This window comes from Prinia subflava, chromosome 24, assembly GCF_021018805.1.
Source record: "Prinia subflava isolate CZ2003 ecotype Zambia chromosome 24, Cam_Psub_1.2, whole genome shotgun sequence".
Lineage (NCBI taxonomy): Eukaryota > Metazoa > Chordata > Aves > Passeriformes > Cisticolidae > Prinia > Prinia subflava.
In genome coordinates, this window is record NC_086270.1 from 3,927,834 (window position 1) to 3,941,937 (window position 14,104).

Genomic DNA, 14,104 nt, shown 5'->3' on the forward strand with positions numbered 1-14,104 from the left:
CTGAGAGGGGGAACCTCTCGGGCCGGCAGGCAAGGGAAAGGATCATTTCCATGGAAAATCGCGAGATGCTGCTAATTTCAGTAGCCCCTTAATTTTTTTTTTTTTTTAATTTTTTTTTTTTTTTATTTCAAGGCGACCCAGCACAGGGTTTTTCTTCAAATCAATTAATGCAGAGTGTGGGATTAAGTGCTGTAAAATATCACCAGAGCCTTTTGCACTCTAGAAAAGGATGTAGCTCCTTTCACAGATGTAGGAGATGTAGGTGAAAAGACAGGGATAACCCAAGTGGTCTCAGTCAGTGACAGCTCTGCACCACTTCCCCAATCCTCCTTTAAACAAGGGAACAGGATGAAAACGCTGCTCAAAGCACCAAACCTTACAAAAACTGTGGTGCCGGGCTGTGTTATTGAGACAGAGGAACTCTCGACATGAATACACTGTCACTGGCCTGAAACAAAGTAAACACACACCCCAAAGGCTGAGCTGCGGTTTCGCTGTCCCAGAACAGGCACTGCAACGTGGGAAGGGCCAGCTGTGGTGGAATGACGTGTTCTTCATGCAGCCCAAAACATCCACCCCGTTAGGGCTGGCAGTGCTCCAGGAGGGCCAGCACGGCAGGGCCTTCCTGCTGGGAAAGTCCGAGAGGCTCCAAGGGCTCCCACCCAGCCAGGGCAGCTCTGCCGCCCTCCCGCAGGTCACACTGCATTCAGCCACACTCAAAACACCAGCACTAAAAGGGGGCTGACACAAAGATTTTAATGTTTAGCAATTTTTTCTCTAAGGACCCGGTGGCAGCAGAGGACAGGGGTGGCAGGGAGCAGCACGGTGCGTGTGTGTTCCACTGGCAGTGCATTGACTCCAGGTAATTCTGCCTGGCCAGCTCCACCCGTGCTCACCTCTGGGCTCTGCCTTTAGCAGTGGAGAGGCACAGATGTGAAACAGAATCATCTAAAACATGAGATGCTTTTAGATTTATCCCACTTCCCTGCCTGAGACTGGGAGATGAAACATGAATTTACTATTTTACGTACATGGGCAAGAAGCATTTCATTACCAGAGCACTTTGGAACTGGCAGGTCAGAGGGGTGCAGGGAGACTGCCACAAGCAGGTCATCGATTAGAGCAGCCCCTGTGCCTCAGTCAATGCAGAATTTCCTGGGTTTTAAGGAGGTCTAATACCCTCTTACAGCTCCTGAGGTCCCCCATTCCAGCAGCACAGAAGCGCACACTGCACCACTCCCAGGATCCACAGTTAGCTTGCAGGTGTCTCAGATCTACAGGATTTGGGCAGGGTAGGGTAGAATCCCTTGATGTAGCTTCCTAAGTGCACAGATTAAGTGGTTTTCCTCTGGGAAAAGGGGAAATGTTGTTTTCAAGTACTTAAAATTTACTGAAATGCCAGGACTCACCCATCCTGGGATGGTGCAGGATTCAGAGTGCAGCTTAAGGAGGGGGTTAGGATCAACAGCAGGGTCCTGTGCAGGGCAAGCAAAGGGTGTGCAGCTGGCCATGAGCAGATATAGAGATGCAGAGGGCCTTGGACACGTTGATGGGACAGGGACAGGACAGAGGGCATTTTCTAGCAACCTTGGCTGAAGTCAGAGAGCAGCGGGATCCTACAGGAGAGGCTGTGGAGCTGCCTAACCCCAGAGGGAAGTGGAGGCCCTGTAACTCAGGAGAAGGACCACCCCACATGCCATGCCCTTCAAGAGCGGGGCCAGTGCCACCTGCCCGGCGCTGTTGACGTGAACTTTGCCGTCCAGTTTCAGGCAGCTGGCTTTGGGGGTGGCTGGGCAGCACTCCTGGTAGCAGGCAGCCTTCACCCCGCTGGCACAGACTGGTTTGGCAGCCTTGCAGGCTTTGCTGCATCCTGCCATGTAATTCGAGCCGGTCTTCTTCATCTGAAAGCAGAGAGAGCATTACCCTGGGGGTCATGCCGAGCCTTTAGTATTAGCATTACAGGAACAGAGTGCTCTGCAGCCCCAGGCCATACCTCACAGAAGTCCTGCCCCAAAATGCATTTAGTGATGGTCTTCATGCCTTTGAAACACTCGTTCCCGTGACAGGAAAATGCTGCACACACTTTGCCCTGTGAGAGAAGACACCAGCGGTCTATCAGGACAAAAACTGCATTTCAGACAGCCCTTCACTGCCGAGGGCTCTTCTCCACCCCCTCTGTTCTGCTGGTGTTTGTGCTCACAGACATTTTAGATCCAGAGATAAAGGAGTATTCTGAAACTGCAAGAAACTACTGAAAGACCCGCAGAGCAAGCAAGTTTCAAGCCTCTTTTTCCTTCCTCTTCAGAGGTCTCTGCAAAGATAAGCACCTTCCCCTCCACTAGGCTCAGAAAGGGCTGCAGAGCCCAGTGGGTCCTGCACCCTCCGTGGTCAGGTCAAACTGCCTGAGCTGCTGCAAGCACTGGTCTGGGGAACAGGCCTGGGAAAAGGTCCACTGGACAGGGCTCCTTATGGACTCCTCACTTCCAAAGCTCATTCAGGATTTGTTGCCTTCCCAGAGCCTTTTACCCCATAAAGCAAGAGGAAAAGGGGCCTTTTCCTGTCCCCTGCTCAGGTGGGAGCTCAGCCACAGACCCCAGAACCCAAGGATGCAGAGCCCCCGCTCCTGTGGTACCTACGTTTTGTGGGGGAGGCCGAGGGGTGGTGGTGGTGGGTGGCACGGTGGTGGTGGGTGGCAGGTCACCTGCAGACACACGGGGAGCCCTGTGAGGCTGCACATGCAGCCACACAGCGCCAGATCCACCAGCACTGCCCACACTGTGGCCAGAGCTGCCGGGGCCACCCTGCCCCTCACCCTGCAAGGACAGAGCAGGGCACGGGGCAGAGGAGACGCAGCAGTGCAGCCACGGCCCCTCCACCCACCCATCTCCCACCCCTGCTGCAGAACAAGGCTGGGGGATACCGTAGGCACTGGCGTTGAGCTGCAGGCACAGAGGGCCAGTGCAGCACTCCAGGGTGCACTGCTGCCTGCTGGCGCTGCCGTTGGCGCTGCACGGCTGCGCGCTGCACCCGCTGCTGCACCGCGCCGTGTAGTTGGTGCTGGAGAAACGATAAAGCTGCAACGGGCAGAGACAAGGGATGAGTGTGAAGGGGTGCTGTCATAAAAGAGCAAAAATAACTGACAGAGAGGGAAGGAGATGGGAGATGGACACAGATGTGATAGAGTGTTACCATGAGATTTTGGGGATGAGCGTTCATATTAAGTAGAAAGTTTGATTTGCTGAGCGTTCATATTAAATAGAAGGTTTTTCACCTTCTCATGCTCATTTCAGGGAAACAGCAGTTATGTTTTGCAAACATTATCATTGTTTTACATTCTTATCCTTGGAGAGGAATGGCTGTGTGACAGTCCCTTTGACCAATGTGGTTGAGAGGTGGGAATACCACTCTCCAATCCATGGGCACCTTGCTAAAAGTATATAACAGGATGTAATAAACAAAGCGGGGATTCTCCCCTGCTGCTCTTCTGCTCTCCCAAATTCCCAGCTCCGTGTGTCTTTTCCAGCGACATCAGAGCACTGTGGATTCCTGAGGTGAAGAAGGGGAAGGCTTTCCCTGCTGCAGCCCCCTTGCATCTCCATACCTCGCAGTGAGTCTCATTGTGGCAGGTGGTTGTTCCGTTGGCGTGGGCTTCATCCTGGTAGCACCTCTCCCCGGAGCACTGGAAGCTCTGGCAGGTTTGCTGGGGAGACACCAGGGCGTCACCTGGCAGCAAAGCCTCCTCACACAGCACTGCAGGGCTGTCCCCAGCCACAGCCTCGCTGTCTGGAGGGGCCACCCCCACCTGGCCACCCACTGTGCTCCCTTCCACCACAGGAGATGCTCCCATGGCACTCCTGGATCTTGTGACCGACCAGTTGGGCAAGTGACACTGTCCACAGGACTGCAATGGCCCAGCAGTACCCCTCTTTCCATTCCTTGCCTTACCATTGTCTCTTCTGCTCCCTTCATAGAGGTGTTGGTGGCCAGCAGAGAGGCATTATTGGTGGCCACCACCATGGCATTGTTGGTGACCGCCACCACTGAGGTGTTCCTGGTAGCTGCTGGGGTGTTCTTGGTGGCCATGGTCACCACTGAGGTGTTCCTGGTGGCTGCTGGGGTGTTCTTGGTGGCCATGGTCACCACTGAGGTGTTCTTGGTGGCTGCTGGGGTGTTCTTGGTGGCCATGGTCACCACTGAGGTGTTCTTGGTGGCTGCTGGGGTGTTCTTGGTGGCCATGGTCACCACTGAGGTGTTCTTGGTGGCTGCTGGGGTGTTCTTGGTGGCCATGGCCACCACTGAGGTGTTCTTGGTGGCTGCCAATGCATTCTTGGTGGCCTTGACTATCATTGCAGTGTTCTTGGTGACAGCTGAGGTGTTGGCAGTGGTCACCACTGCAGCATTCTTGGTGGTGGCCACCACCATGGCAGTCTTGGTGACCGCGACCACTGCGGCCTTCTGGGTGGCCACTGAAGTGCTCTTGGTGGTCACAGCCACCAATGAGGCCTTCTTGGTGGTCACTGCCCCTACCAAGGCATTCTTGGTGGCTGCTGAGGTGCTCTTGGTGGCCACTGAAGTGTTCTTGGTGGCCATCACCATGGTATTGGCAGCTGTGCTGTGCCCTGGAAAACAAAAAGCTCCTCCTTGGTGAAGGAAACCCCGAGGGAAAACATCCTCAGTGAGGCCTGTGTCCCTTCCTGAGCCATGGCAGAGCCCAGAGGGACCTGCGGGAAGCCCCTGTCACCCTGTGGCTGGGAGGTGGAATGGCAGTCAGTGACAGGATGTCCCCAACAGGCTCCACTTGCAGCCACCATTTGGGCAGCCCAAGAAGCAGGTCAGAGCCAACAGCCCAGCACAGCAGCACCAGGGACAGGTGTTAGAATGGCCTCTCCCTCCCACTTCCAGCCATATTCCCTGGGAATATGAATATATATGTGAATATATTATGAATAAATAAAGAACAGGCTTTTATGGGGGCTAAACCACGAGGAAAGGCTCCTCACCTGTCCTGCAGCTCTGTCCTACAGAGCACAGCCTGGAGAGGACAGACACAAAGTCCCTGGTGCACCACACTGCCTTTGCCCCAGTCCCCACAGGCCCCCAGATTTCCCCCTGGGATGCAGAACTCACCTGCTGTGGCAAGAGAGCCCTGAAGACAGAGTTGCAGAGCCAAGATGCAGAGCAGCAAGCCTGGAATGGAGTGGGAATGACTGAGAGCACCACACCTCTGTCAGCTTTACCCACAGCCCAGAGAGCCTCCCCAGCAGCACAGGCTGAAAGGCAGGGATACTCCTCCACCTTCCCAAAGTTCCCAAAGCCCCAGGTGGACACCCCTCAGCCCCGGGAGGCCTCTGGCACAGCCCCCAACAGCTGGAGCAGAGATGGACCTAGGATGGGGCACAGACAGACAGACAGACAGACAGTGCTGTCCCTGCTGCACCAGAGCCCCATTACCTCGAGCAGGGGCCACGAGCCATCGCTGTCCAGCCATCCTCCTCCAGCAGCAGCTGCACCCACACCTGGCAGAAGGAGGCAGGGTCAGAGCTGCTGCCCCGAGGTGCAGGGTGGACACCCCAGCACAGCTCTGTGCTCTGCCTCCGGTGCTCAGCCTCAGACAAGCAGTCACCCCCTCCTGAGGCTCCCCAGATCCACCGAGGCTGCCGGGGAGCAGGAGCCCTGGGGAGCTGGGTGTGCTGTTGGTGTGGCAACAGCCCTCCCCGGAGCTCAGAGGGACACAGTGGAAAGTGCCACCATGCAGTTGTTTGCTGCTGCTGCTCAAGTGGAGATGTGACCAAGCTCTCCATCCTTTATTTGCATTCCAAACGTTTACCTGTTTTGCTAAGGAAATGGTGATGTGACTCCAAACAGGCTCCAAAGCCAAATTCTCCAAGGAGAATGGTAATACTCCCCTCCTGTTTTATGGTTTAGGCTGAGTCACCGTTCCCCCAGGACCTGCAGGGGCTGAAGCTCGTTCAGAGACCTCCAAGGCCTTTCCCTCAGAAAAGCCAGAGCTAGCTGTCACCTCACCCTGCAAACCAGCCCTGCCACCAGCCAGGACAGCTCTGGACATCCTGACTGAGCCCAGCCCAGCCCCAGGGCAGGCAAGGAACCAACCAAGCCTGACACAGCCTCACCCCAGAACCACCTTCCCCCAGGCAGGGCAAGAGCCCCCGGCCTTGACTCACCTGTCTGCCTGTCCTGAAGCCCCAGAGCACCTGTAGCCCCTGCCAGCACTGGAGCACCTCTGAGCAGCTGCTGTGGCACCTGCCCCACAGCCCAGCCCCACCCCTGCCAGCCAGGGTGACACCCCAGGGACGTGTCACATGTGCCTCCACAGCAGCAGAGACACAAAGGGCCCTGTGCAGCCATGGAGAGAGCGCTTGTGAGGCTGGACATGCCACACGAGCCACCTCTGCACTGAGGGGACTCGGGGACACAAGTGCCACTGCCACAGGTGATGTGAGTGGCCTCTGCACAATGGACCTGCAGTTCTGGAGGGCTCATGAATCCATGGGGTGTGTACAGACACCTGTGTGACACCAGGGGCCAGGGATGCTCCTGAAGCCACAACAGGCACCTCTGAACACCTCTGAACACTCTGTCCCCATCTCCATCCTCCTGCACCACAGATCTGCACACGAACAGCACACCAGGTCATTCAAACCAACAGAAATCACTCCAGAGCTGAACCTGAAGCTCATTTGGTGATTCCCTGAGAAAAAAAAATGTCCAAAGCTCCCCAGACAGACAGACCCAAGGTAAAAACAGTTCTGTATGCCAGGTGAGCTTGTTTTGTAAAGAAAACCACAATTCACAAGATCTAGAAACAGCCCAGTACCCATCAGCACACAATGTCCATGTGCTTCACAGTCAATCCTCAGCATAAACATTTCCAGCAGAGTGGAAATGAGAGAAGGAATTGTTTCTGACAGCTGTGTAAAAAGCATTTTAAACACACTGCAAAACTCTTCCTTGCAGCACACGAAAGAAGGCAAGTCTCTCTGCACTTCCTAAATTACAATGACTTTATTTTTCAAGGTATTTTTTCATATAAAACAATGTCACGAGTCTAAGGGGCTTACTAGAAAGTGACTCTATAAAGTATTCTTGAAATCTATATATTCATGCACATACAAAATGCAGACAATGAAGCAGTCAGAGCTCTCTGCAGATGTGTGATCCTTCACCTGGGGACAGCTACAGCAGCCCCTGGCGCTTCAGGTCTTCGTAGGTCTTCTTATTCACCACATTCCCACTGGAATCCTCATATTCCTCCTGCAACAGAACCAACAGTTTAGAGACAGCAGCCAAATGTCAGCTCCAAGAGCAGCCACTGAACGTGAGCACCCTGCCAGGACCTCTGTGCAGGAAGGCAGGCATGGATGTGCCAGCAGGTCCTGGGAGGAGAGCTCAGCCAGGGCCAGAGTCCTGGCAGGTTGTACTACAGATTTTACTTCCCAATCTTGCCGTACACACTGTGGAAAAATGGCTTTGGAACAGAAGTTTAGGAAAAGGCACCAGTGTAAGTGAGGACACTGCTCACACCCAGGAACAAGGGGCTGCCATGGACACAGGACTGAGCCACTGAATGCCTTTCACTGCTCACCTCTGTATCGGGCTGCCACCTCTCTGAAGCCTTCTGCTGTTTCAGCTTTGCCCACACTGCAAACACAAAGTCAAACAGGATCTATGCCCTCGAGATACTGGTTTTAATGCAGTAAAATACACACATGAGCTTTTCCCCCTCCCTTTTAAAACACCATCACTTCAGCAGTCCAGGAATGTATCTAACATCCACTACAAGGTTATCATTCGACTGTGTGGTTACTGAAAGGCACTGAACTGCAGCAAACAACACTTCAAAGGGATTGTTCAGCATGGGACATGAGACCAAGATCCAGATCCACTCATTCAGAAAAGCTGGTGTTCTTTACCATGTTGCCAGTTCTGCCATCTTAAAATTATCGAAAATACCTTCAGAAATAAAGTCTACTTACAGGAGACTGCGTCCTCAATCTGTGTGACGTTGGCAAAGTGTGCCGTGTTGGGAATGCCCAGGCACCGCATGCCATGGGCGTGTCTCCACTCCTGGGAAAGAGATCAGTGCCACAGGGAACACAAGACATTAACACCTCAGCAGGGTGCAAAACGCTCTATCAAAGAACAAATCTGCCAGGCTATTGCCCGGAACGAAAAATCAACAACACGGAGGCAGAGGTCTTCAGTGAAAAGCTGCTCCCCACCAAAAAGGCACCAGCCTGTTTATTTCTTTTCCTTTTATAATTTTGTGGGTCTGGTAGCAGATTGGCTTCTGGGGTTACTACCCCTTCACCCCACTGGCCAGACCAGCTGTCAACCAACATTATTTTCAGGCTGGAATTATGTAAGCAAAGGACAGTGAACAAAAACAAGAAAGGTTGTTTATGTTCCAAAGTGTGAGAAAGCAAAAAACTGACCCTTAATATTGTACAGTAACTAAAGAACTGACTCCATCTTATAAGCAAGTAGAAGGCTTTAAAAAAATCTCAGAAAAACCAGGGCAACACCAGGCCTCTATAAAAACATTGTTTTCTGCATTGTTTACTGCAGACAGTAACACCACCGCAGCCATCAGCAGCCACACTGCACCCATGGGACCTGAGCAGTGGGTGTTCAAACAGGCAGGGTTGGTACAGAATCAATGAGATCTCTGCATGCCTAACAGGATCTCTGGGTCCTGCTGCACGGCCCTGCAGCACAAGCTCAGACCCACATGGCAAAAGTGCTGCTCAGAGAGCCCAGGGACTGAAAGAATGAATGAATGAATGAATGAATGCAGCAGGGCTGTGAATTCCTGCAGCGAGTGTCACTTACTGCAAAGTGCCTCTGGAACGCCTTGGGGCCTCGGTAGGTGTAGTTCCCACAAATCTCACAGTTGTAGTTGATGTTCAGACCGTGCAGTTTGTACAACCAGTACGGGATGGGCTGCAAGCAAGGACACATCAGGGTTTGGCTGCATGGCAGAGAAACTCGAACAGAGAAGCAGCATGCAGTCAGTGACCTCTCCCACTTCTCTCAGTTACCTTCCCATCCCAACCAAGAGGCAAATTTTTAGGGTTATAAATGATTTCATTTTCTTCATCTTCACTCTCGCTCTCACTGATCTGCTCCTCCTCCTCCTCCTCTCTCTCCTCCCCTGTCCGTGCCTGCTTACGCTGCACGTTCTCGTGGGTGAGGTGTCTTTGTTCCTGGAGGGAGAGAAAAGCAGAGACTGTCCACACACCACAACAGCAAAAAGTCAAACTCTTGTAGCAAAAAACTCTTCAGTGTACACAGGGAGGAACCAGAAGACCAGTGTGAAGCAGAGAACTCCCACCTCACTCAGCCAAATAATTTTTTTTAGTACCTTGACATTTCCTACTTGCAAAGAATGAAATCTTGTATCACCTATTAGCACTTTCAATGTTACTGCAGCAGCAGCCATCCCCCTGAAAATAACCCCCAAAACTGAAGGCAAGGAGCAAAGGCAGATCAGGTAAAGGTTTGCAGTACTGTATGACATGCACAAAACAGATGTGGTGCAGCACACTGACGTGAAGCTGTGTAAAACTGAGGACAACATTCCAGTCACTGCCTGACAGCTATGAAAGAAAAAGCTCAAGAACAAAATAAAATCCTTACCCCAAGAACTTCCACATACTCATAAATCTGAGCTTCCAGGAACGCAAGATCTTTATTTCTTTCAGTGTCTCTGAAATACATGAGGTATCTTCATTAAACCCCAGCTCTGATACCTTCAGTTTGGCTCAGCATGAAAACCTGATACTCCAGAATCTCCATCCTAACTACACAAGAGTGGTGACTATAGAACACTCCTCATCCAAGAGGAGAGAACACTGCCAGCTGCAGAATGACCTCTGAGAACTCACCTTTTGCTTCCTTTTGTCTTTGGATTCTTAGCAAACAAGGAAGGATCAAGTGCTTCCAGGGATTTGCCTTTAGTGCTGAAAAGCCTCTGAGCACGCTCCTCCAGAGTCCTGCAGAGAAGCAGGAGGGGATTAGTCTAGGCTGCAGGTTTACATTCCCTGAGAACTATCTGAATTCATGCAATAAAATGCTAAATGTAGCTTTTAGGAAACCATGAGATTCCTTTTATCTTTGTCTTCATTCCTCAAGTCCAAATCTGCTGGAGCAGAGACTCCCATACAGGACCAGCTCAGAGCAGCAGATCCCACTGCTTGGTCCTTAACATTTTATCTTTCAAACATCATTAAGGTAATTCTAGTACAACAGAGATAATCACACAAGTATCCCAGAAAGAAATGTGATACAGGAACACCTCAGAAACTGAAAGGAACTCTACAAAGACTGCACCTTACCCGCCACACTTCAGCCCCAGAGCCAGCAGAGCTGATTTTAACCTGTCCAATCCCAGGGAGGCCAATTCCTGTTCAATTAAAAAAAAACAACACTCTAAGAGACAAGCTGTTCAACACATACAATATGGATAAAGCCCACTTTAGCTTATTTATGACAAAAACACCCTGATGAACAGTACTCAAGAAAGGACTGTCAACAGTGTACCCCTCCTCCCAGAAAAATGAGGAATGTGACAAATCTAACCAGGTCTTTCAAGTTAGATCCCCCAATGGGAGAAATTACATCATCAGCACCATCAAAGTTTTACCCAGAAAGCATAGGGATGAAAACACAGCACTAAAATGACACAAAAAAACCCAAATGACTGCACTTCCACCTGCTCAAAATGTGGCACTGGAAACATACCTCCCACGAGGAGAAGGCCGAGAGGTCCAGGTGGGCACCAGCATGGGTGAGGGCACTGCTGGTCTCTTTCTGCCAAAAAAAAACCACATGCAAGAGCTGCACGACATCCTACAACACTTCTGGCCATTGAACATTTTAACCTCAAGAAAAGCAGTTGATTTCACAGAGAAAAATCCTCTTACTAAACTGAAAGCAGTGAAAACCTGACACAATGCTCGTTTCAAACCAGTGATGCTGGGTTTTAAATTCAGGTCAGCACCACCCTGGTGACACAGAGCTGCAGCCCTCACTGTCATGGTCACCCCAGCAGTGGCTTTGCACAAAGCACTCACACAACCCCCTGCCAAAGCCAGGAGCATCCCCCAGGCTCAGGCTGCTCACCGGCCAGCCCGGGAACGTGCCGTTCTCCCACTTCTTCTCAAACTCCGTCTGAATTTTCCCAAAAAGTTCATTCTGGTCCAGCAACGGTTTCACTCGATCTGTGTAATCCTGCAGGTACTCAAGGAGCATTTCAAGGTACCTGGCAGGGGAATATGAGCACAGGTAATTCACTATCACCCTCTAAGCACATTTTTGGACAGTCACCACCCCCCAGTGCTGCAGAGGGACGTGACCAAGGTCAGGGCAGTTCTCTACACAGGATTTTCTTGCCATAGCAGATCCAAGGGTACATTAAAGCTCTTCCTCTGAGCTGAATGTGGCTCTTCACATCTCTGCTGCACTGCAAGCTTGCTAGGGGCTCAGACACATGACAGCTTAGGAACTCAATTTATGTGAGTTAAGTTTGGCTGTTAATCATAATCTCTGCATTTGAACAATTCAGAAGCAAATTCCTTCTCACCAAGTGCCATAAAGGAAGCAGGAAGGCAAACAGGCTCACCTCTTATATTCAGCATTTTTTCTCTCCTTGGGAATATCGAAGAGTTGGTCAAACGTGGATAAGTAAGTGATATAATCCAATTTCTAAGAACAGAAAATCTGAGTCAGTTCATACATGGCCAAATTAACATCCAGTTCTCAGAAATGAGAAGCCCCAGCCTGTGCAGGGCCTGGAGATCCCTGGGCCCACACACAGCAGCCACCCACCTCTGATGATTTCAGGTTAATGTACTTGAGGTAACAATCATGCAAATCCAGGTATCGTCCGTAGCCCTCCTCATCTGTGAACTCCACCAGATCTGTACAAAAGATCATCAAAGGCTTTATTAGGAGCTTCATATTCCCTACTTATTATACAACTGCTTTTGAACTGGAAAAGGATTAGCTGTGAAGTCATTTATGCTTAAGGAGGGCACTAGGATGCCTCTGACACTCAGTGAGCAGCCCCAGCTGCTGCTCTGTGCAAGCACCAGGACACTCCTCAGGAGCAGCAGCCTCACCAGGGAACACTGCAGGGTTCAGAAGTTCAGAAGCATTTAGACAACAGGAGAATTTTCAGAATTCATTTAGTAAAAGGGAGGTGAGGCCTTGAAACATGCAAATCAGATTAAACTACATAAATAATGCAAGAGTTTGAGCAAACTACAAACTTACTCTGAGCTTCTTCACTTGGGTTGTCTCTGGCCTTCAGCAGCTCCTCGAACTCCACTGACATGGGCACACAGATCTGCATGGGCAGACACAAGCCACACAGAGATTTACTTCAGCTCCTGCCCCAGAATAACTAATATAAAATCACACAAGGTGGCAAACAATCAAACTGCAAACAGAAAAGAGACTCAAAGCTTTGTTGCCTTCCTTTCTGCACAAAGGCAGAAGTGTGGCTTTAGCCAACATGAGAAAGGTGAGATCTGATGGCAGCTCAGCAGAACATCCCTGCTCTAGCAGGGGACAGGGTGAGTGTCCTGCACTGCTCCCTCACATGCTGCCTGCTGAGTGTTCTCAGTACTTGTGTGTTAAGCTGGGGAAACAAAGGCTCTGTGTCCTGCAGGGATGGGATCCAGCAGAGCACATCTCACCTGTTCCTACAGGGCAGGGAACTACTCACCTCATTTGGGTGCTTGCGGTGAAATTCCTTAATTTGCTTCAGTCTGTTGTAAAACTCGGCAAATTCGTTTGGCCCAGAAATGGCACTGAGCTCTTCCTTCCGCAGGCTACGAGTTCATGGAGAGCAACAGGGGAGGGGAAGGGAGGGGAGGGGAGGGGAGGGGAGGGGAGGGGAGGGGAGGGAAGGGAAGGGAAGGGAAGGGAAGGGAAGGGAAGGGAAGGGAAGGGAAGGGAAGGGAAGGGAAGGGAAGGGAAGGGAAGGGAAGGGAAGGGAAGGGAAGGGAAGGGAAGGGAAGGGAAGGGAAGGGAAGGGAAGGGAAGGGAAGGGATGGGACGTGTGACACTGACACAGCCTTAGTCCAGGTCTATGCTGCAGTGTCTGACTGCAAATCCCCGAGTCAAGGGGGCCCTCCCAGCCCATGGGCTCGGGGTCACATCCCCCCACACGTGCTGCAGCCCCTGACAAACCCCCGGAGCAGCCGGGGCCTCCCCACGACACCACATAACAAAACGCGTCCACCCGTGTGCACTCGGGTCCTTGCCCTGCATTTAGGCGCCACATCTCGACTCGCGTGTTATTCTTCAGACATCCACATTGCCTTAAAACAGCAGGGCACGCTCAGGCACAGCAGGGCCCCGCGCACACTCACCCGTCCTTGTCGTCGTACAGGTCCCGCAGGTTGCCGCTCACCTCCATGTACCGCTGCAACAAAGGAGAGGCCCGGGCGCCGCCGAGCCCCGTTACCGCAGAGCCCCGGGGGACCGGGACGGGCCCGCCGCCTCCGGAGAGCCCGGCCCGGCCCCAGCCCCGCTCCCCCCGGCCCCCGAGCACTCACGTCCTGCATGGCCCGGGTGCGGTGGTCCGAGTTGATCTGGTCGCGGAGCTGCGGGGAGAGGCGAGCGGTGAGCGCGGGCCCGCGGCCTCCCCCCACCCCCCCGAGGCCCCGGGCGCACCGTGGACTTCTTGGTGAGCATCTCCTTCACCATCACGTCCATGAGCCGCTCCCGCTCCTCATGGTAGCGCCGCTGCTGCTCCAGGATGGTCTCCATCCCGCTCCCGCCCGCCGGAAGGCCCGGCTGTGGCCCGGCTGTGGCCCGGCTGTGGCCCGGCCGTGTGCGGCACGTTCCGGTTCCGGGGCGCTGCGCGGTGCCGGGGGCGGCCGGCAGGAGGCGGCGGCGGCCCGGCCCTGCCTCAGCGGCGGCGGCGGGGCCCTGCCAGAGCGCGGTGTCCGAGCGCGGTGTCCCAGAGCAGTGTCCCACAGCGGTGTCCGAGCGCGGTGTCCGAGCGCGGTGTCCGAGCGCGGTGTCCGAGCGCGGTGTCCGAGCGCGGTGTCCGAGCGCGGTGTCCGAGCGCGGT

The 14,104-nt window shown here is 52.8% G+C and overlaps 2 protein-coding genes across 2 annotated transcripts; both read right to left on the bottom strand.

Moving 5' to 3' along the window:
* Window positions 1-8: 8 nt before the first annotated feature.
* Window positions 9-6,260, bottom strand: LOC134561609 (mucin-2-like). Its single transcript, XM_063418760.1, has 9 exons — window positions 6,183-6,260; window positions 5,452-5,516; window positions 5,128-5,187; window positions 3,946-4,619; window positions 3,602-3,700; window positions 2,921-3,074; window positions 2,637-2,701; window positions 1,994-2,089; window positions 9-1,901 (listed from the first exon to the last, which is right to left on the bottom strand). The coding sequence occupies exons 2-9, from the start codon at window positions 5,486-5,488 to the stop codon at window positions 1,641-1,643; spliced, it is 1,446 nt and encodes a 481-aa protein (XP_063274830.1). The 5' UTR covers window positions 5,489-5,516; window positions 6,183-6,260; the 3' UTR covers window positions 9-1,640.
* A 744-nt stretch (window positions 6,261-7,004) lies between these two features.
* SF3A3 (splicing factor 3a subunit 3) lies at window positions 7,005-13,862 on the bottom strand. Its single transcript, XM_063418759.1, has 17 exons — window positions 13,702-13,862; window positions 13,584-13,631; window positions 13,398-13,450; window positions 12,749-12,854; window positions 12,295-12,367; window positions 11,848-11,939; window positions 11,642-11,724; window positions 11,143-11,281; window positions 10,762-10,830; window positions 10,356-10,423; window positions 9,906-10,013; window positions 9,658-9,727; window positions 9,060-9,224; window positions 8,851-8,961; window positions 7,995-8,085; window positions 7,604-7,659; window positions 7,005-7,272 (listed from the first exon to the last, which is right to left on the bottom strand). Exons 1-17 carry the CDS (start codon window positions 13,795-13,797, stop codon window positions 7,195-7,197), a joined length of 1,506 nt encoding a protein of 501 aa, XP_063274829.1. The 5' UTR covers window positions 13,798-13,862; the 3' UTR covers window positions 7,005-7,194.
* Between the last annotated feature and the right edge of the window lie 242 nt (window positions 13,863-14,104).